We start from the raw sequence: 21,005 nt of genomic DNA, 5'->3' as shown, positions 1-21,005 counted from the left end.
TGGCATTTGGTTTTTGTTTTTAATTTGAAATAAACCTTTAAGCAGTTTTCAGAGTCAGGGCAGCCCTTATACGGATCATGGATGTGTAACAAAACTCTCCAAGGATAAAGTCACACAGCTGGAGATGCGGAACAGTCTAAAGCTTTGGCTCCTGTCTGCCACACCAGGCTGGTCCTATCAGCTCCTCCAGAAGGCTCCACTCTGCCAAGTTTGGGCTTGGATGCTGGAAAATGTTGTCTCTGAGGCGTCCGTCCACTGGGAGAATCACAAACCAAGCATATGCCTCTGGGCCCTCTGCTGGGCAGCGATGACCCCTCCACCTCCCCGCCCTGCTCACACAGTGTTGTCTGAGGGCTAGAAGGATCTTCCAGTAGCCTCTATTGTGTGTGTGTGTGTGTGTGTGTGTGTGTGTGTGTACGCATGTGCACATGCATACACACACATATTTGTATGTATGTCGGTTACATATTTGGATACAGGGTCTGTGTGCATGTATCTGTGTGTTCCTGTATGTATGGAGAGTGTGTGGACGCGCTGCCTCCAGTGCTCGAGTTCAGTAAAGCTCTCATCACACAGAGCGGCGCTGGACTCTTGCTGCATGGGCCTGGAGGCTGAACAGTGTCCCTAGGTTGTCCCCGCAGAGGTGACCGGCCCCACTGTCCCTTGCTGCTGCTGTTGTTGGCCCTTGCGTCTCCGAGCGCCAGCGCCCGCCTCCTTGCTCTCCTTCCGGCCCGGGTTCCTGTTGGCATTCTCCCGCCGGCCCTGGCCGCCCTTCCTCCTCTTCTGCCCTGTAACCCCAACAGCAGGAAGAGTCAACAAAGGGTGTCCTGACAGCAGGGAGGCCCTGGGCATGACCAAGGGCCCAAGGAGGAGAGTGGTGAGGAACCTGGGCAGGGGGAGGCGGGAGGAGGCCTGGAGATGCTGCCCTTAGGCAGTAGGGCCCCCTCAAGGCCTCTTCTGACCAGCAGCCACTGCAACATGGGTACCAAGATGGGGTCCCAGGAGCCTCTGTACCCTCCACCCCTCAATGAACCAGACCTCCCCCACTTCCTTGTGTCTTCCTCAGACCTTGGATCCCAAGGGGCTGAGAGCATCTCCCAGGTCATCACTGTAGCTCTCCCAACAGACAGGACGGCCCTCAACTCCTCCACCACACACCACTGCTGCATCACTGCCGACTGCATGCTGTGTGACCTTGGCCAAATCGCTGCATCTCTCTGGGTCTTAGCATCCCCTTCCATGCCTCTGTCTGACCTCTGAGGACCCTTCCAGTGCCAACATCCCCTGGCTCAGAGTAAATGGGGAAACTGAAGAGATAACCACAGAAGCTTTTGGTCCCACCATACAGAGCTGCTGCAGGGACTGCTCTCTGTCTGGCACCGGGTTGCACAGCATGGGGGACCTGAGCTGGGGACTCCCCATCTGGCCCTGGCCTGAGGCCGTCTCCTGGGCCATAGACAGGAAGCAGAGGTGTTCAGACCTGCCATGGCTGTGCTGACCCCCGATCCCAGGGAGGCGGAGGCTATAACTCACCCTCCGAGCAGGGTGTCCTCCGCACAGTGCACCTCCGGGTCTCCTTGGTGTCGGAGCAGACGGTGTGGTCCCCACCAGGGGCCTGGAGCACCCTCCGTGTCCGCTCCTCCAAGCCCCTCCGGAAGCCACAGAGCTTCTTCTTCTTGGAGCATGGCCCCCACAGAGACCACTCGCTCATTTCACATTGTGCTGGCAGGAGGGGAGGGAGGACGGAGAGAGGCAAGAGAAGGAGGGGGTCACATCTCCTCATCTGGCCCCAGGTACCCCAGGGGAGCCTCTCCCACTTGCTCTCTGCCTCAGCCCCAGGCCATAGGCATCTGTAGTCCAGAGGGCAGAAAAGTCCTGGGAGAAACCTCAGATGGTGGCCGTGGGTGAGCTTTCTCTGCACAGTGCCTGGCCCACGCTTTCCCTGGCCAGAGCCACCCGACCCGCCCCCTCTCCAGGGTCCTGGACCCTTGGCTGCAGCGCCCTCCACGCCTTACCGCCTTACCAGGGCTGCTGCACTCCATGGTGCCGTTGGCGGCCACCGAGCCCTCGGGACAGGCGGGATAGCAGCGGCCCTTGTGCAGATACAAGTTCTCCTTGCACTTGGTGCAGAAGTTGTGGCTGAAGCAGGCCTCACAGTGCTCGATCTTGCATTCTGAGGAGAAGGCCAGATTGGGGGCCTCTGGTTCAGCCTTGGATGGACACCTCCCCTCATCCCCATGCCCGGTGCCCACCCATCCTGCACAGGGGCAGGACCGCAGCCTGGAGCTGTGATTACTGCAGAGGAGTCTTGGGATGCAAGGGAGTGGGGGAGAGGAAGCCAAAGCAGCCTCTTCCCAGGGCAGGCTGGGACTCTGGCCACAGTCAGCCAACCCTAACCCCAACCCAATCCCAGGCCCTGGAACCCAAGCGGAGGACCAGGAGAGCCAGTTTCAGAGGAGAGGAGGGTGCCAGCATCTCCTGGCACACCAGAGGGCCACCTAATCAGAGCTAAACTGGGGGATACAATAACCCCCAAGAGTGGCTATGTGGTCTCCCCCACTGCTGGGCATCCACGACACCCCATATCCTGTTCCTCCTCCTGCCCGGGCCAGCAAGAATCTGCCTGGAGGAGAGGGGAGCAATCCCAGGGCAAATTCCTCTGCCTCTGCAAGGCCAAGTTCCAGGAACCACCTTGGTTGGACTCCTGGGTCCCTCCCTGATGTCCTCCTGCCAGCTGTCCCTCCTCTGGGGAAGTGGGGGGAGGGTGGGTTGCCAGGCTAGGCTGGAAGCGGCCAGGGTCTTTCACAATCTCTCCCCTCCCAGATCATGGGTGGAGCTGACCTCTTCCCGTGAAGACCGGGTGCCAGTTTCCCAGGAGCTGGCACAGCTGGGAGCTCCCTACCCCAAATGCCTGAGGACCAAGAGGCAGCCCCGGGGTCCTACCTCCATCATCACAAGTTCCCCACCCTTACCCACCCTCCTCTGTGCCTCCTGGCTTCTGATTCTTGAGTCTGGTGGCAGGCAAAATACAAACAAAAATAAGAATAATGGCAGCTACATTTATTGTGTGCCAGACAGAGGGCTTACGTATGCCTCTTACAACAGCCCCTGGGGTACAAGCGAGCACCCTCATTCTGACGATGAGATTTTGAGAGGCTGTGACGTGCCCAAGGTCACGCAATGAATAAACAGCAGAGTTGGGATTAGAACCCAAGTCGGCAGATCTTGGGTCAGTCATTTCCCCTGAGGCCTCGATGTTACCAGCTACAGAAAGGGTCCCCTCACTTAGGTCTGTCTCCCTCCAAAGGTAATTGTGAGGCTCGACCAAGAGGAGGTCTGGAAATGCGTTCTAAACCCCAAGGCGCTGAACAGACTGGGAGGGGCTTTGGAAGTGTTGACGGAAGCATGTTCAGTGCGCATGTCATAGCTGACCTGGGATGGAGGTGTGACAGCGTGTGCTTGGAGCACTTGGGACTATAATTGGTGTGAGAGCACGGAGCAGAGTCGGGAGATGGAGGGAGAAGGGTGCAGAGAGAAGGCTGGCTGGGGCTTGAGTTTCCCTGCAGTCAGTGGAGCCAGCTATGATTTTTAAGAAGTGTGACTGGATAGACTGTGTTTCTCAGAAGCATCCTTCTGGCTGCAGTGAGGAGGGAGGGTTGATGGGAACCAAATGAGGGTTGGGGGACCAATGAGACTATTGCAATGGTCCAGGAGAGAGGTGATGGGAGCCTGGATAAGACAAAGGCAATGAGGATAGAAAGGAGATGTAAGAGGCACAGTTTGGTTATTGGATGGATGGTGGGTGGGGCATGAATGAGAGGTTGGCTCTCAGGTCTGTGAATGGGTGGTGGGTTGGGACACTAATAAGAGTGACCTGTGGGAATACAGGTGGGTACAGGTCTGGAGGCAGGAGATGCAGTGATGATAGAGGTTTGAAATGTGGGTGGGCTGTCTGGGGTTGCCCGGCAGCTGGATATGTGAATCAGGGACTCCCCGCCTCTCTGTCCCCTCTACTCCTCTTGCAGGCTGTCAGCAATTCAAAGCCCCCATCCCCTGAGTCCATAGCCTCCGGCACCCCTCTCCAGCCCTGCCCACACTCACTGATGCACTTGTTCATGTCGGGGTTGCGGGCATCGAAGTATCCAGGTGGGCAGGATGGCAAGCAGACGCCCACCTGGCGGATGTCGTTCCTCTCCAGCAGGATGAACAGCTTGGGCGAGCACTTAAGACAGCCGTTGACCTCCGAACAGAGCTCACAGCCTTTGGCACAGGCTTGGCTCCCCTCGGTGCTGACTGGAAGGATGGAGCGAGGGTGAGAGGCAGCCAGAGGAGAGACCCCTGTCTTTCCCAGGCCCCCACGAGGATCGGAAGTGAGTAGACCGGAGTTTCAGCCTACAGAATGAATGTGCTTCTCAGAAAGCACAGACCAGGCAGGCAGCTCTTGGCAAGGCTGCTTTATGAACCTCCCCAGTATCCGCTTTCAAGGGAAACAGCACAGCAAGCGCTGCCATCCACCCTAAATGCCTGCTCAGCTCCAGGCACCACACAAGCTCATCTTCCAGGCTGGCTCCATCATCCCCAGAGAGGCCACTGACGCTGCACCCTTCCTGGAATTTACACCTGCACATCCCCGGAGGAAGGAAAGCTCAGGCTCAGGTATAGAAGGAGGGCTTTTAGTCCTTGAGAACGTTTTAAGGACAAGAAGGATAATGGGTTAAACTAACCGAGGAACAGCCACCTGCCCAGAGACAGAAGACAACTGGAATAACCTATGTCTAGAACAGTGGTCCCAACCAGAGATGAGTCTGCTCCCCAAGGGACATTCGGCAAAGTCTAGAGACATTTCAATTGTCACACTAGAGTAGGGGCTTTTCAGTGGCATCTGGGGGTTAGAGGCCAGCGATGCCGCTAAACCTCCTACAATGCGTGGGGGCAGCTCCCACCACAATGATCTGGTCTAAGATGTCAAAGGCATGGAGGTTGGAACCATCCTTTGAGCCAGTGTTGTCTCCAGCCCCAGCCTCGAGTCTCAGACCTTTAATCTCATTTCCTCTTCCACTTGTTCAACCAACACTCACTCAGCCCCTCCCAGGTACCACATGCAGTGTGAGCGCTAGGGACGGGGAGGCAAAGATGCCTGGCCACTGCGAACTGACCTCTCAGTGGTGCAGACAGACCTGTAAACATGCACATGCTGGCAGCCGCGAGGCCAAGCAATACAGGACCCAGCAAGAAGGGAGGGGAGGAGTCACAGGGGAGGTGCCGTTTGGGCCAACTCTTGAAGAAAGAGTAGAGATATGTCCATTAGGAAGTAGAGACAAAGGCCCTCTAGAAGAAAGAGGTATAAAATGTTGAAGGAATTGCGGGTAATTTGGGGTACGGGAGAGGTGGGGTAGGGGAGCCGTGAAAGATAAAGTGTCCTATCTTGAAAGGCCTTTAATATCATGCCAATGAACTTGAACGCGATCCTGCCAGGCAGCATTTCCCAAAGAGTATTCCTTGGAACATGATTCCCCTAAATGTTCATAGGAGGATGTGGAGAAAAGGCCACTGTATCAGGGAAGACTGACAACTACCAGGTCCAACAAGTCTAAACCAGGATTCTTTCCTGCGGGGCTTTTTGCAGTCTCCATTATGCTCCTGGGACTTAGAGTGACTCTCTAAGAGGGGGACAGAGTGAGCTGCATTTACCAGACATTCTGGTTTTGCAGGGTTTGGGGGAGACCTTTCTCAGAGCTGATTAGAAAACAGGGAGTCATTGGCAAGTTTTAATCAGGAGCAAGACCTGATCTGATTCATATGTTGGAAAGATTCCTCTGCAGCCTGGGGAGAGACAAAGACTGAAGGACCATTTGGGACGTTCAGCTGACCTGATTATCCAGGTGAGAAAGTCTTAAACCAAGTTCTGTTCAGTGGTGATAGAAAGAAAACGATTTGAGAGATGCTTAAGGAATGCAGTCAGTATGGCCATTGTGACTAATCTGAGGTGGAGGAGCCTGGGTGGCTTCCCAGGGTTCTGGCATAGGGGAGGGGTGGGACCAGTCACTAAAGAGGGACCAGACAGCAAGGAGCTGTAGAGACAAGCTGGAGGCAGAGAGCTGAGGGAATCAGAATAGAGAAGACAGGAGAGCGTGCAGCAGAGAGGACCCAGAGCTCAGGCTTCAGAGTCGGCTGGACCTGGAGCCGAACAGCCAGCCTGGGACCCTGGGCGCAACATGCATCTTGTGGGTCTCCCTCCCCACCACCAAAAATGGGAGATGAAGGTGCCCATTCTGCAGGGCTACGGAGAGGAGCACCTGCTCCAGGAAGGATCCCTGATTTCAGGACAGGAGAACAAGTAAGACAAAGGCGAGCAGAAGAGACGAGGGGAATAACAAGTGACAACGACAAAAGCGACGTCATAGTCACAATCACGGCAGCTTGTTACTGTCACTTATTCTGTGGTGGGCACTGCTCTCGTGCTTTTCAAGTATTAACTCGTTTAATCCTTACCACCCATGAAGCAGGTACTACTGATTTTTTTTTTAGCCCTCTTTTTCACAAATGAGGAAATGGAGAGGTTGAATTTCTTGAACAAAGGCTTCATAGCCAGTATGTGTCTCAGGCAGAGGGAACAAAGCTTATGAAGGCCAGGGGTAGGACAATACAGGGTGACATGGAAACTGAAAGGATGGCCAGACTGACTTTTTTTTAAATAGAGGATTTATTTATATAGAGTCAATATTACCATTTAATTAATCACTGAATTTTAAAATGGTAATTATAAGCAAAATAAAGACTCCAAATGTTGTGTTGATGGTATAAGGGAGGTCCCTGGGGGATTTTTTTTTTTTCACTGTTGATAATGTTTAATTCTTAATTTGGATGGTGCCTGGGGGATTAATTTCCTACTTCGGGCTTTCGCTCAGCTGTATCACAAATTAAGAAGCCACTGTAGAGTCCAGGTGCCACTTCCACTTCAAAGAGATTTACTAGTCTATTACCCAAGGTTTTTGCTTCATTCACTGTTGGAGTTTATCAAAAGTTTTTTCTGCATCTATTGAGACGATCCTACGGTTTTTATTCTTCGGTTTATTACTGTGGTGCCATCACATTGATTGATTTGTGGATATTGAAAAATCCTTGTATCCCTGGGACAAATCCCACCTGATCATGTGTATGATCCTTTAATGTACCATTGGATTGGGTTTGCTACTTAACCTATTGTTGGAATGAATTCTCCCTCTAGGTTCTTCCCTTTGTTTCAACAACCAAAGTCATCCAGGTGCCCCCCCTCGCAGGCCTCTACTGTTGCATTCTCATACTCATTTATTCCTTCCTATCACTTCTCTTAAGGACAGATTTGCAAAAGGCCTTCTCACAAGCCTGCTCCCTGCCTCCCACTCAACCAGCAACAAATCTCTGTGTGTGTTTCCCTTCGGTGCTATCAATGACACGCGAGACAAAGTGAGGCACGTGGCGGATCTGAAGTGAGCTCAGTAATTTCAGTGGAGTGAGTGGAGAAGGAAGCAGGGGCCAGGGAAGGAGGGGCCTTGAATCCATCTAGAGGAGGGCGGACACTATCCTAAAGGCAATGAGAAATCCTTGGGGGTTTTAAAACAGGAGACCTGGCCAGGATTCCGTTTTAGAGCGATCACTCTGCAGTGGGGAGAACGGATTGCAGGGAGGGCGAAACTGGAGGCAGGAGGACTCCCGGGTTCAAAGAGAAGGAGCTGAACCAAGAGGATGGAAAGGAGTAGACACAGGGAAGATATTCAGGCTGCAGCATCAAGAAGATGAGGTGATGGACTGGACGTGGAAGTGAGGGCCCCAGGGAACGCATGTGTCGAGGACAACGCCCAGGTGTTGGGCTTGGGTGAGGGGGTAGCTGTCGGCTTTTAATCAAGAAAGAGAGAGAGAGAGGGACCGGAGGAGGAGGAGCAGATGTGGGTGGGGTTAATGATGAGCTCTAAGTTTTGCATGTGTTGGGTTTGTGGGTCCCGTGGGATGCCCAGGGGAAAGTGTCTATTTAGCAGCTGAATCTGTGGGTCTGGAACTCGAGACATATTTTGGCTGGAGATTGAGACATGGAGTTCTTAATATGAAACTGTCATCAAAGGCTTGCAGGGCCATGAGATGGCTGGGAGAGTGGGCATAGATGGTAAGAAGAGTAATTTGACATTTAAGAGAAGAACAGAAGAAGAAGGGCCAACTGAGAGGCCAAGAAGGAGCCACCAGACAGGTAGGGGATATTCACAGGCATGTGGTATCACAGAAGCCAAGGGAAGAGGACACTCCAGGGAGGAGGGAGGGGTCCAAAGCCAAATGCCGTGGAGATGTCATGGTGCCCTGGTTGGGGCTGGAGAGCGGAGGGCGGTGGTGGAGGAGTAAAGGAAGGTGAGGAAGGAGAGCCTCACATTCAAGACACTGGCTGTGGAGAAGGGGAGAGAAACCAGTGATCCGTCCTGGGAGCTGTCGTTGGTGGTTCACTCCCTGGGAGTGGAAGACATCCCCAGGGAAGGAGCTGTGCAGCTTGAGAAGAGGACCAAGAACGGAGGCCTGGGCGGCCCTCGCATTCAGCAGACAAGCAGAGGAAGGGGCTGGGAAAGAGGCTGAGAAGGAATCGCTGGAGAGGCGGGAGGACATTGAGAGATAAAGAGTGGATGGAAGCTGAGTGGGAAAAGGAGAGGTCTGCAAGGACCAGGGCTGGGAGGAGACCAAAGCCTGGGAGCTCTGGGCAAATCTATGACATGTGCACTAGAGGGGACTGGGTGACCTTAAGAAGGGCAGTTTTGGTGGAGTGGTGGGATGCAGGCCAAACCCCGGGGACGCTGAAGAGTCAGTGGGGAGGATGGAGGTCGGGGGTAAAGTGAGGAGAGGGACAGAGAGGGTCAGAGGCCATAGAAAGAGATGGAAAGGAGAGACCAGCTGGGAGCGGGAGTGTGATCCCAAGACAAAGAAAGGCACGGGAAGTGCTGATGTGAAGACCCAAGGATACGGGAGGGTCAAGATACAGATACTGCCCCGAGGCTTGAGGCTGGGGTCAGGAACATGGGACCAGGGACTGAGTTCCATGAGGTCTGGGGACTCAGGAGGGGGGAGAGGTGCTCCGCAAGGAGGAGAGGGGCTCAGTGATGGGCAGGGACAGTTCAATGAGGAAAGGGATGCTTATCAAGGGAGATGGGAACCAAAGGGTGTTCTCAGCTCACAGAGGCAAACAGATGAGCCGTAAGGGGACGGGGAGCCAGAGGGGAGGGGGGCTTTGTGCTGTGTGTGGGTGGTGTCCAAGGAAGATCCTCGGTCTGGGCAGAGGTTACATAGTGATTCAAAGGGAGAAATCGAGGCTCATTCATTCCACAGACGTTCACTGCACACCTAACGCATGTCCAGACTTGCTAGGAGCTGGGGATGTGGAGGTATGGCAACTAATGCCCACCTCGGGCTGGTTGCACCCTGAGGGGAATGGGGGAGAGGTGGAGGGTGCTCCTTTACCCAGCAGGCTAGGTGAAGAGGGTGTGCAGACAAAAGAAACAGCCTGTGCAAAGGCTGTGAGGCACCAAACATCCTAGCTTGTCCATAGAATAGAAAATAGGGCTTTATTCTGTTGGCAAGGAAAGGGAGCTCAGAAGGGCATGGTGGGATTCCCAATTTGAAATGCTCCCTCTGGCTTCTGTGCCTGTGATTGGAGGGTGGCGTGCGAGGGAGGCAGCCTTGGAGGGCTGAAGCCTGGCTGAGGAGGCTGGGTGGGCTCAGGGCTGGGGAGGGCACTCAGAGAGATGATGGAGACTCCTTCTAACTTCTTCACAAAACCCCCTTCCACAGCTCTGCCCTTCCCACCCGCTCGCTACTCTCTCTGCTCCCGAGCTCCCAAGCACTCAGCGGAGCCCCTTGCACTGAGCCAGGAAGGCAAGGCCTTTCCCTTGCTGCTTCCCCTCCTCCATCCTTGCCCCAGCGTGGCCCAGCCCCCACCCCACTGAAGAATGCTTCTGGCCACAGTCTCCTCCCCAGGGCTTCACTTTGTCCAGTCCCCCAACTTTCTCATCTTGACATCTTTCTAAAACCAAACTTCTGATGGTGTCACGCCCCTGCCTAAAACCCATCAATAACTCCCTATTGGCTGCAGAATTAAGACCCAGCTCTTCCACCTGGCCTAAAAAGCTTCCCTGAGCTGATCTCACCCACCCCACCTCTTAACACTACCTCTAAGCAATATGGAACTATGTTTTTTTCTCTGAGCACATCACACTACTTCAGGCCTCTGGGCCTTTGCTCCAGTTGGCCCTTCTGCCTGGCACACCCTCTGCCTCCTCTCGAGCCTCTTTCAAGCCTCAGAACTAAAGTCACCTCCTCCAGGAAGTCTCCCCCAATCTTACCACTCTGTAAAATCTGGATGGAGTATTCCGCTGTGTTCCCTAGCCCCAGTACTTGAATCCATCACGGTAGACATCACCTTGTGTTGTTACTGTCTGCTAACATGTCTTTTTCTCTCACCAGAAGGATCTTTGGAGGGTGGAGCCTGTCTTGTTTCTGAATGGGAGCCCAGTAAGGGGTGAAGCTTCACAAAGAGATAGGACTCCCCACGAACGTAGGGCTGAGGATTCGGTGAGTGAGACAGAGGCTCAGGGAGGGGGGTGCACAGAGGTGCCCACTGAGTGTTCAGTAAAGTGTGGGAGTGGGACTGGATAGGATTAGGAGGTTGAGTGAGGGTCAGAGATAGAGGGAGAGGAACTCTCCATGACCCAGAAGAGGGTTGATCTTGATCTTGGGGTGGTTTCTAGCCTTAGAGGAATGAGATTCAATGAGAGAGCCCTGAGTGATGTGGGTGGGGGTGAGGGTGGGGTGCGGGGGTGACAGCAACCAGGGCCTCACTGAGGAGGCTGAGGTGGGAGTGGTGGGTAGGGAAGGGCCCTTCTCAGGCTACAAGCTATCCCAGGAGATGTGTCCATTCCTGGTGCCCTGGTGCACTGGGCACATCCCCCTGGGAAGACCTGGCATTCTCTAATTCAACCGTGAGCTTGGTTTAGACCTGTGCTTTTTCCTCATCTGCACCCAAATAGGGCCTGTTTGCCTTCCACCTTGAGCCACCTCCCCTCACCCACTCCTGCAGCAGGACCACACCGCTAGCCTGAACCTCTCAGTGGCTCCTCATTACTCAGAGCGCAAGTCAGGTTAAGGGCAAATTTGGTACCTGGTGGGGACCAAGCGCCACCATCTGACCTCTGCGCACGTCTGTGGCATTGCCCCCAGGAAGGCTCCCTCAGCCCCAGGCAGCTTTCCTTGCTCTGCCCTAGTGGGCGTTAGGCATTTTGTTTTAGCAGCACAACCTTTCTTTTCAGTAGAAAAGGACCTCCACATAGAAAACAGAATGAGCAGAGCTGCTTCTGTGAAAACCCCAGGACCCCCTGTTTCTCCAGCTACTCCTGGCTATTTCCCATTTCCTGCATCATCTGTGCCTTGTCCAAACTTCTCACCTTTAGACACGCTGGTCTCCTGCCTGAAGTGCCCTCCCCTACCTCCACCCCTCACCCCCCAGCCTGGAGATCGCCTACTCATCTCTAGAATCACAACCAAGAAGTCACTCCCTCTGGGCCCTCCCTGGTTCCCTCTCGCATTCACTACACTAGATTGAAATTGTCTCTTCCCCCCTCACCTGTGAGCCTCTCAAGACCCATCTCTGCTCCACAGGGCTGGGCTCTGTGGGTTTGCAATGGACGGGTGGGAATGGCCCACGGAGTGAATGGGGCTTCAGCGATGGGACTCTACAGATGGTTGATGTGGGAGGGGATGAATGCTCCAGATGGAGGATGGGGCAGTGAGAAGGGGCAAAAAGGGGAGTCTAGCTTCTGGAGGAGTCAGGGTTCAGTGAAGGAATGCAGGCTCCATGGGGGGGGCAAGACTCAGGGGGCCCAGGAACCAGATAGGAGAAGGGTCTCAGTAAGGGGAGGGGTGCTTAATGTGAGGGGTGGTGAGGGAAAGAGGGCTCCGTGCGGGGCAGGAAATCCAGGTGGGAAAATGTTCACAAGAGGGTGAGGGCCAGTGAGGATGAGTGGAGGGGGCTCAGGGAGAGGAGGGGTCCTCAGTGAGCAGAAGACAAGGAGATCGCCCTGCCTGAGTTTGTGGCTCACAGCTAAACTTCTCCCCCTCCACGCAGGGACACCATCACTCAGACCTGAGATCAGACATTCCTTGGCTCAAAACAGGTGTGTGGCTCTGGACCAGAGCTATATTGGATGGCTTCTGGTGGCCCTTACCGACATGCAGTCACGGGATGGCAGAGTCCACAGACCTGAGGCTCATAAACACAGCAAGCCTACCTCTGCCCCACCAGGCTGCCCCGCCCTTGCACGTGCTGGGGGACCAGAGCAGCCACACACACTATTTCGGTCCTTTCTTTCCTCTCCCACTCCCCTGGAAACCCTGGTTTATGTAACAATGATGTGCATGCAGACTGACCACACAGGGCTTGCTATTTTACAAAGATTTCACCATGTCTACATAACCATTATCTCATGTAACTCTCCCTGTGTTCCTATACAGTCACACTTGCAGCTTTGTGGTTACGATTTTGAAAGTACTGCCCAGCACATCTACTCTCATCTCTCTCTGAGTCTCTGTCCACTTTGGACCCTCATTGCATCCTGAGTCTTTCCCACACCTCAACGCATCCTTGTATCTCACCATCGAGGATGTCCTTCACTCACACCACTTGGTAATAAACCCTGGGCTACATGCTGCCGAGGCTGTGAGACGTGACTGTATCAAAAGTGGACACATCAGAATCACCACATTTGATTGGCTGTTGCTAGGACTGGCCCATTCTGATGGCCAAGCTGGTACTATTTTTTTTTTTTAAAGTACAAAAGATGAACCCAGGTCTTCTGATCTTTGGTATAGGTGAGTGTGTGGCTCACCCATGGAAGTGTGACCACTAGGGCATCTCGCATGAGTGTGAGTGGCCTCTCCCATTCTCTCTCTCTCATCTCGGAAATAGAGGAGACCAATTATAAACTGCTAAACCACATCTGGCCCATGGAGTCCAAAACACTGGCCGCAGCAGATGAGAAGGGAGGAAAATCAAGGCCTCGCTGCTGATTAAACCTAACTGTCTCTAATTGTTTGTTAAGCCAGGGATTTTCAGCTTCACCAGTTCTCTGAGCTTCTCCCCCTGGGCTGGGTTCTGGCCTTGGCCACTCCCGTGGAGACCCAACAAAACCCCCACGGTCTTTCAACCTTTCCTGGCAGGCCTTGGTCTGCTGAAGGCCTCAGAAGTGAAGCAAGAAGTGGTCGGGCTAGACTTCCGAGGACCTGCCTGCCTGGGGGCATGACATCTTTTCCGGGGGGTTGTTGAGAGACAGATAGCCTCGGGCTGGGCATCCACCCCACTCCCTGGCACAGTCCCTCACACACAGTGGCCACTCCTCTAACGTATGGCAGGTGCAGAACCCCCATCCCTGGAGGCATCAGGCAGAGGCTAGGGGGCCTGCTTTCAGGACTGCCTAGGATGGGATTCTGGGAGGGATGGTGAGGACAGTGGGGACAGACAAATCTTGAACTCCATCAGGCTCTGTTTTCAAGAAGAATGGGCTCACAGGAACAGAGAGACCTGGGTTCCAATGCTGACTGTATGTCCTTGGGACCATCATCTCTTCCCTTTTCTTAGCCTCAGTTTCCCCATCCATACAATGATAGGATTATTATTATTATTATTTTACGCTGGGAGAACCCTTTCTTCCAATGGCATCTTACGTGGAATCTTCCCGAAAGCAGGGAAGGTGAAATTGCTCTGGTTTGAAGGGCAGTGGGGCCAATCTCCTGCCCACTGCTTCTCCTTCACCCCCTAGTGCCGCTCCCTGAATCCCACCAGGCAAAGTTAAAAACCACAGCAGTGGACTGTCCCCAAACCCTCCCTGCTCCACTGTTCCTGCCCCATGATCTGAGCAGGGAAGGCTGTTGCCCACTGCCAGGCTGTGCAGGGCTCCTGGCCCCAAGGGGTTGAGGGCTGCACTTCAGACTAAAAGAAAGGAGCCCTGAACTGTCCATGAGGTGGGGACTGAGCACCCTGGGGGGAACCGGGCTGGGAGGCATCTCCATGGATACCACACAAAGTTGGTGTTACGTCAAAGGGGATAATCCGCAAACTGGATCTTCACAAGAGAGGGGTTAATCTAGAAAGCAGGGTCTACAAAGGGGAAAACAGACAAAATGAGAGATCCACAGAGTGGGTAGTAATCTAAACAAACCCATCCACAAATTGGATAATCCACAAGCAGGGTAATCTACTGAGTAATCTACAAAGCTGTAACAGACGAAGTAGAAATCTGCAATGGTCATCACAGAACGAAATGACCAAAGGCCCGCGTCCCCAGACAGCACCCTCACCACCACCACTCCCAAGGCCCACGGTGGTCCAGCCCCATCCATTACTCACTCCGCCTCTGCCTCTTCCCCTTGATCCCCCGGCTGCCGGCGGCGGTGGCGAGGTGCATCCAGCTCAGAACCAGGGCCACCACACACAGCCCAAGCCGCATAGTCACTCGCCAGCTCCAGGCCCCTGGTAGGAGGGGTGGTCTCTGGGGGGGGGGGGGGGTGGACGGCGCAGGGCTCTTGCTAACGCCTCTGGGGCTGGGTCAGCAGCAGGAGGCCCAGGCCTGGGCTGTATCCCAAATCCACCATAATCTCAGCTGGGGACAGAGAGGGTGTGGGGAGCCCACTTCTCCATCAGCCCATGAGTAGGTCCAGAGAGCTTTCCTCAAAGGCACCTCAGGGTGTCACATGGGAGAACTCTTTCACTTCAGCAGGGACACCTCCAAAAACCAACCTGTTGGGGGAGGAGAGAGAAGGGTTAATTCTGGGGTACCATAAGGCTCCCCAACCTATGCCTCCTGCCCTCCCACATAGTCCCCTACCCAGGAGACTGTGAGAACTCAGCATGTTTGGACCTTACGAGTCACCCACCTGGCACCCCTGTAGAAGAAACTTGCTCCTTCTCCTATCTCACAAAAGCCCCTAGCCTGGGATTGGAGCTGGCTACCCAGGTAGTTGGAATATGGTGGACACTCGAATCAAACTTGTGGATCACTGGAAACCAGCTGCCTTGTTTCTACCCTGCCCAATGTTAGCCAGCTCTAGCTGGAAGTCCTTCTTTAGGTCTGCCCTATACACCTCATGCTGCAGTTATATCATGTCTCTTAAAGAGGAGCTCTCTCTGTTCTTCTGTGACTGACCCCTCAGCCTTCTCTCCCCATTGCTGAGTCACCCCTGTGCCTTTCACTTGTCTGGAGCTAGAGCAGTGGCCCCCGACAAGCTGGCAGACCCTGCATGGCCCTCTGGGCTTGGCGGGAGAAAAGGAAGTAAGGCTTCCCCCAGCCACAGAAACTCTGACACAGCAGGCCCGGCGGGCCTGGCCTTTGTGAGAGGATAAAAGAGGCAGCGACGCCCGCCCTGGCCAGAGACACAGAGAATGGGGATAATCCCCCAGCCCAGCGAGAGCCAGGTCTCTGGACCCACTGGCCCGGGTGATGGGGGCAGGGGGAGCTTGTCCCTCCCCAGTGAAATGTGTCTGGGAAGTTGGAGCCAACCTGGGAGTCAGGGGATGAAAACTCGCTTCATACTTAGGATCGCATGCTCTCACAACACAGGCCTGCACACGCATTGGCCCACACACTTGCCACACACACATCCGCACTCACACAGGGGCAGGAATGGAATAGCAAGCCTTAGGGACACTTTGTAGATGCCAAGGAAGCATTGCCCTCCCACCTGATGGTTAAGATGCCTTTGGACAAGTCGCTTAGCCTCCTTGAACCTCAGTTTCCTCATCTATAAAATGGGGATAAATATGCCCATTTCACAGGCTTGCTCTGAGAGTTGGCTGAGTTTGGGCTTACTAATGAGAAAGCTGAAATGCTAGAGTGGAGGTGCCCCTCCCAAGCCTGTCCCAATCCTTTCCCCCTTGGCCTCTAGGGAGGCCCCAGGAGAGCCCACCTGCATGGGAGATAAATCATTATCCCGCGAGGGAGTTCAACACCCCCTCCTCGGCCTCTCCCACAGGCTTTGAAGGCCAGACACACTCAAGTGGTTAAGCTGCCTGTGAGAAGTGTTTACATGAGACTGATGGATCCCACCTGGAGCTGCGGCCGGAGCCTGCGGAGATGCCCCCAGCCACCCCCAAGTGCCCTGTCAGCTGCCAGCCCCTACCTGCCCCTCCAGTACTCCCTGCGTGGCCTGCCAGAGCCATTCCATCTTTCCCAGCCCCCACTACACACTTCCATCACCCACCAACTGTGAAAGCTCTGGCTGAGCTTATCAAACTGGGGTCTTCAGCCCCAAGTACACAATCCCAGAGGCTGGCCGTAGAGCATGATGGTTAAGGGCATCAACATCAGAATCAGGCTGCCTGGCTTTGAATGTTGCCTCTGCTACTTATTAGCTGTTACCTTAGGGCTAGTTACTTAGCTGGTCTGAGCCTCAGTTTCTTTATCTAAAAGAGGGTTGTTGCTGTTTTTAAAGCTTAAATGAGTTAATACATGGAACTGTTTAGAACAGTGCCTGGCACATCATGAGTACTCAATAGTGTTTTTCTATGACCAAGACCACTTTGAGTCTACATTCCAATGGTCATCTAAAAAGCAGTAGAAACAGTTTTTATATCACCTGGCTACTAATCTCAACACTGAGCACTGTTGCGCAATTTCCATATTTGCATTTATCTTTTTGGTTGATTGCCTTGGCCCCAGTGATCACTCAAAGTGATAGGGTTGACTTTTACTTGTTTATTTTTCTTTCTTTTTAAACCTTTTTTCTTTGTGTGTGTGTTTTTGTTTGTTTTTTTCTTGCTCTGTGGACCTATGTGGAGAAGGGTTAAATTTTAATTGTGGCATTTCTCAAACTGAGGTCTGTGGACACCCTGGCAAATACATTCTCAGGGTACCATGAATCCTTATATTTGACAAACACTGGAGGAGAAGACCACATCAGACAAAGCTGGTGTTAAATCCTGAGTCTGTGAGGCTTTGGTCTCACTGTGTGATCGGTACCCATGGGGTCCTTGGGGCAGAACAGGTCTATGCATCTCTGCACTCCCTGCACCTGCCAGGCATGGTGTCTGGCCCTTTGGGAACAGTGCTCAACAAATGTTAGCACCCTTCCTCTCCCTCCCTCTACTTCCCTCTAAACTCCCCCTTGGTCCTCCCAGGTCTTAGCTTTCTGTCTGGCCCTTGCCATGCTCGCCCAGTCCTAGCCGGTGAGGATCTTCTGACCCACTCCCACCTGAATCACCACCAACCCATGATCTCAGCAGGGAAGTGTGGAGGAGGCTCCAGATCTGAATGTCAATGGAGCAAGTGACACTGGCCTTCCTCACCCATCACTGGATGGGAAGAGTTGCAATGTAGAATCAACCCTGAAAAGGAGCTAAGTGTTCATCCTATCAGGGATACAAGCAACAAATAGGAGGCATGCTGGGCGTAGAGGGGGTGAACTGGAGGGCAAATGCCCCATCTAAAGGGAGCATCGGCTAGTCCACTCCAGCTGACTGTTGATAGGCAGAAATCCTGGCTCCATATTGCTAGATCTTCTGCTTTTTTAAAAAGAAGTTGAAAACTCTGAATTTTATGTGAAATCTGATTTTAAAAGCAGGACAGGTCTCAGACTAGGCACCCTGCAGTACCCAGCCCCAGAAAGTCACAGGTCTCTGCATTCCCATCCCTTCAGCAAGTCCCTGCCCTCCCCGCCCCAACATGCAGTGGGTACACACAACCTTGGACCAGGGCTAAGAGAAGGGATAGGCACTCATGACTTTCTTTTAAGTAGCCTGCCTCATTTCTATTGGTTCCTCCATCTGAGTCCTTTGCTCCTTGGGCTACAGGGCACAGACAGGTCTTTTTTAGAGGCCCATCACTGCACAGGCAGAGCCAGCAATGGGAACTGCTGGCAGCGACCATGACCTCAGGCATCCGTGGGGGTGAGGAAGGGCGTTTTGTCTCTGCCAGGGTGGGGTGAGGGATCCACACTCATGACGTGCCTGCACCACCTGCCATGCTCCGGACCCTCATTGACTCCTCACCAGAACGCTAGGAGGAAAGCGGGAAAGAATTATTCCCATTTTATTGGCACTGAGAGGTTAAGGGTCTTGGGGTTAGCAGCTCGTGACCAGGAACTGGAAAGCCCAGCAAGGGGCAGCGAGCGGAGGGGCGGAGGGGCGTGGGGCAGCTTGGGGAAGGAGTGGGAGGCAGGGGCAGAGCTGGGGCCACTTCGAGAGGCCGAACATGCTAGGTGGTCCGAGGAGGGGAGGACAGACTGGGGAGGAGGACATAGCTAGGAGTGGAGCGGAGGGCGAGCATTCAGTGCCCCCAGAAGTCTGGAATAACTTTCAGCTTCTTGCCTGCAACACTATCTGGATAAACTGGTACTCCATCCGGGGCCAGATACAGACCCAAAAATGTAAACCATCCCGATAATTTCTCATTGGCCCTCCCCGGGACCAGCTACGGGTGGAGCGTGTTGGCCGCCAAGCGGGCTGGCGGGCGGGGGCAGAATTGCTGGGTGGGGGGCAGGAACAAGTACGTGCCGGACCGACCTGTCTGGATTAGTGTGTCCGCCAGAGCCAAGCCAGGTGCTGGGGCCGACCCACTCCCCCGCCCCCAAATAACAAGGGCAGCGGGGAAAGGCTCCTTCACGCCCCTCCATCACCGCTCCAAGCGCGCAGAATTCCTCCCTATTCTCCCGAGAGGCCCAACAGGTGCAGGGGGAGGGGAGGCGGACTTGAAGTCCCCCTGACTTCCCCCCAAAATCCAAGAGAACTCTCCCAAGTCCAAGAGGCGGGTTTCACAAGACAACCCTTGCCCCAAGCGCGCGCATCCGGAATCCGTCCTAGCCCTCCTGGGAACCCTGGGCGAACAAATAGCCCCCAACTCTCCCCAACCAAGCAAGACCATCCGGCCCTCGGCGCCAGACCCCGCGGGCCAGTGAGCCGCGCCACCCCGCAGCGCACTGGGGGGCGCCGCACACGCCTCCTGCCACGTCGGACTCGGGCCAGGGCTGTGGGGGGTAACCAGGGGTCGTGGGACTCAGGGGAATCCCAGGTGAAACCATGAATCAAGAGCTTCTGGACTGGGAGTGGTGGAGAATAGGTCTGGTGGATTTGGGGAGTGAGGACTATCACCGGGGGCTGCGGGGTTGAGGGGAACCCAAGGCAGCACCGGGTGAAGGCTGCCCACTGGCTTGAGGGATGCCCGGGGTGGGGGCAGCAGGACTTGAAAGAGGGGCTCCAAAAGGTGCCCTCTCCCACCCTCGCTCACCCGAGAGCAGTCAGAAGTCCCCTTCCTCTGGCGGTCTCCCCCCCCCGGCACTCAGCTCGGCCGAGCCCGGATAAGAGGGCCCGCGGCGCCTCAGGTCCTGCTAGGGAGGAGGACGGGGCAGCTCCGAGGAGACTCACCTCCGCGCTGCCAGCCGCGGCGGGGGCAGGCCCGGGAGGCGCGAGGGCGCGGCCGGCTCACCCGCCCGCCGCGGAACTGTCCTGGGCGCCCAGCGCGCCCGCGCTCCGCCCGCCGATTTCCAAGTTGCTCAATCTGCGGGCGGCTCACGCCCTCCGGGGCCAGCGCCCCACCCGGCGCATCGGTCCTCCGGGGCGGCCCGGTCCGGCCCTGCTCTCTGCAGTGCCCAGCTCAGGCGGTCAGCTCCCCACAGTCTGCCCGCGCTGGGGTTCTCCGTTGCGCCTCGGCTCCACCGGAGCTCCCGGCCGGGAGAGGGGCTAGTCCTCCGTGCGCACGAGGGAGGGAATCCCCCTCTTTGCAGTCCCACCCCCGAGCCGGCCCCCCTTCCCGGGATCCGCAGCAAAAAACGGACTGGAGCGCCAGGCCCGGGAATTCGTAGCCCCCTCCCGCACACCCTTGCCCTTAGCTGGGTCGCCGCGCTTGGAGCGCAGGGCTGGCAACCGCACCCTTCGTCTGGACCCTGACACAGACCCTCTGTCTTTGCCTCCTCCCCTTCCCCAACCCCTCACCCCAGAGATTCCACGCAGCCAGAGCGCCAGCTGCAGCTCCAGGCGTCTTGGGGTCAGAAAAGGGCCAGGGAGTCTCTCGAAACCTCAGTTTCCCTGTCAGGAACCTGGAAAGTGACAAGGAACAGGCTTAATTGGGCCTGTGGTCCTGGCCACGCCCTCCTCTTCTCAGAGTCAACTCTTTAGAGCATCTTCCTAGTTCAGATGAAATGTGAGATTCTAACATCCCCAGAACCCAGGTGAGGACCCTCCACTGGGAGCTGGTGCAGGAGAGCAAGGTAAATTTTGCAATAAAACCTAGATTCAAATCCCTGCTCCACCACTTACCAGCTGTGTGGCCATGCCTAAGTTACTTGACCTCTCTGAGCTTCAGGGTTCTCTGTTTTGAGGGTCAGTGAAACGAAGGGTGCAAGTTGCCAGTAAATGGTAGGGACTCTATAAATGTTTGTGGAATGGGTCTTGAAAGGCTGCAGACACCTGCAGTGACCCAGATGATGCTGAAGTCAAGCCTGAAGAAGGAAGGGAGGGAGGAAGCCTCACTCCTTAGGGTGGCAAACAGCTGTTCTCCAGCGTCTTGTCAGATTGGGTAAAGGGAAATGGGCTAAAACTATAGTTAGCACGAGTTAAGTTAGAGTAGAAAAGCTATACTGATGGGGGGAGGGGGAGAGGGGTAGGGGATGGCGAATAATCAAGACAGGCTGTGGAATCTCCTCAGGAGAGGAAGGGGGAGCCCTGAATATTGAGACAAGGGCACAGAGTCTTTTACAGTGACAGGGAATGGATGGAATGACCCCTGGTGTGTCCTGATGGCCAAGGAGCAGAGGTGGTGGACGGACAGAGGAAATGAAGCAGTTGAGTCCCAAATGCCAGTGTCTGGGCTCATGCAGCCAGATCCTTGCCAAGTTTGAAGGGGGCAAACAGCCATTGCTGAGTTGGTCCTGGGCCTCCTTCATTCCTCCCCCCACCCCACCCCTCCCCTCTCCCCTCTGCCCTGAGCTTTCCCTCCATCTCACCGGCCCTTGGCTCT

General features: G+C 54.9%; 1 protein-coding gene across 1 annotated transcript; it reads right to left on the bottom strand.

The window, feature by feature from the left end:
- Nucleotides 1-41: 41 nt before the first annotated feature.
- Nucleotides 42-14,838, bottom strand: RSPO1 (R-spondin 1). Its single transcript, XM_010977506.3, has 5 exons — nucleotides 14,408-14,838; nucleotides 4,102-4,293; nucleotides 2,024-2,173; nucleotides 1,534-1,722; nucleotides 42-788 (listed from the first exon to the last, which is right to left on the bottom strand). The coding sequence occupies exons 1-5, from the start codon at nucleotides 14,505-14,507 to the stop codon at nucleotides 625-627; spliced, it is 795 nt and encodes a 264-aa protein (XP_010975808.1). The 5' UTR covers nucleotides 14,508-14,838; the 3' UTR covers nucleotides 42-624.
- Between the last annotated feature and the right edge of the window lie 6,167 nt (nucleotides 14,839-21,005).

The sequence above is a fragment of the Camelus dromedarius genome, chromosome 14, assembly GCF_036321535.1.
Source record: "Camelus dromedarius isolate mCamDro1 chromosome 14, mCamDro1.pat, whole genome shotgun sequence".
NCBI classification, from domain to species: domain Eukaryota; kingdom Metazoa; phylum Chordata; class Mammalia; order Artiodactyla; family Camelidae; genus Camelus; species Camelus dromedarius.
Note: the sequence above shows the minus strand (reverse complement) of the source record. Positions and strands in the feature narration are given on the sequence as shown.

What these genes read in the sequence shown, in the direction of transcription:
- RSPO1 (XM_010977506.3), bottom strand. Translation starts at nt 14,507, where the DNA reads ATGCGGCTTGGGCTGTGTGTGGTGGCCCTGGTTCTGAGCTGGATGCAC. An exon ending in CATGGAGTGCAGCAGCCCTG is followed by an intron (nt 1,723 to 2,023) that starts GTAAGGCGGTAA and finishes CCCTCCTGCCAG; the next exon opens with CACAATGTGAAATGAGCGAG. An exon ending in GAGGACACCCTGCTCGGAGG is followed by an intron (nt 789 to 1,533) that starts GTGAGTTATAGC and finishes TTGGGGTTACAG; the next exon opens with GGCAGAAGAGGAGGAAGGGC.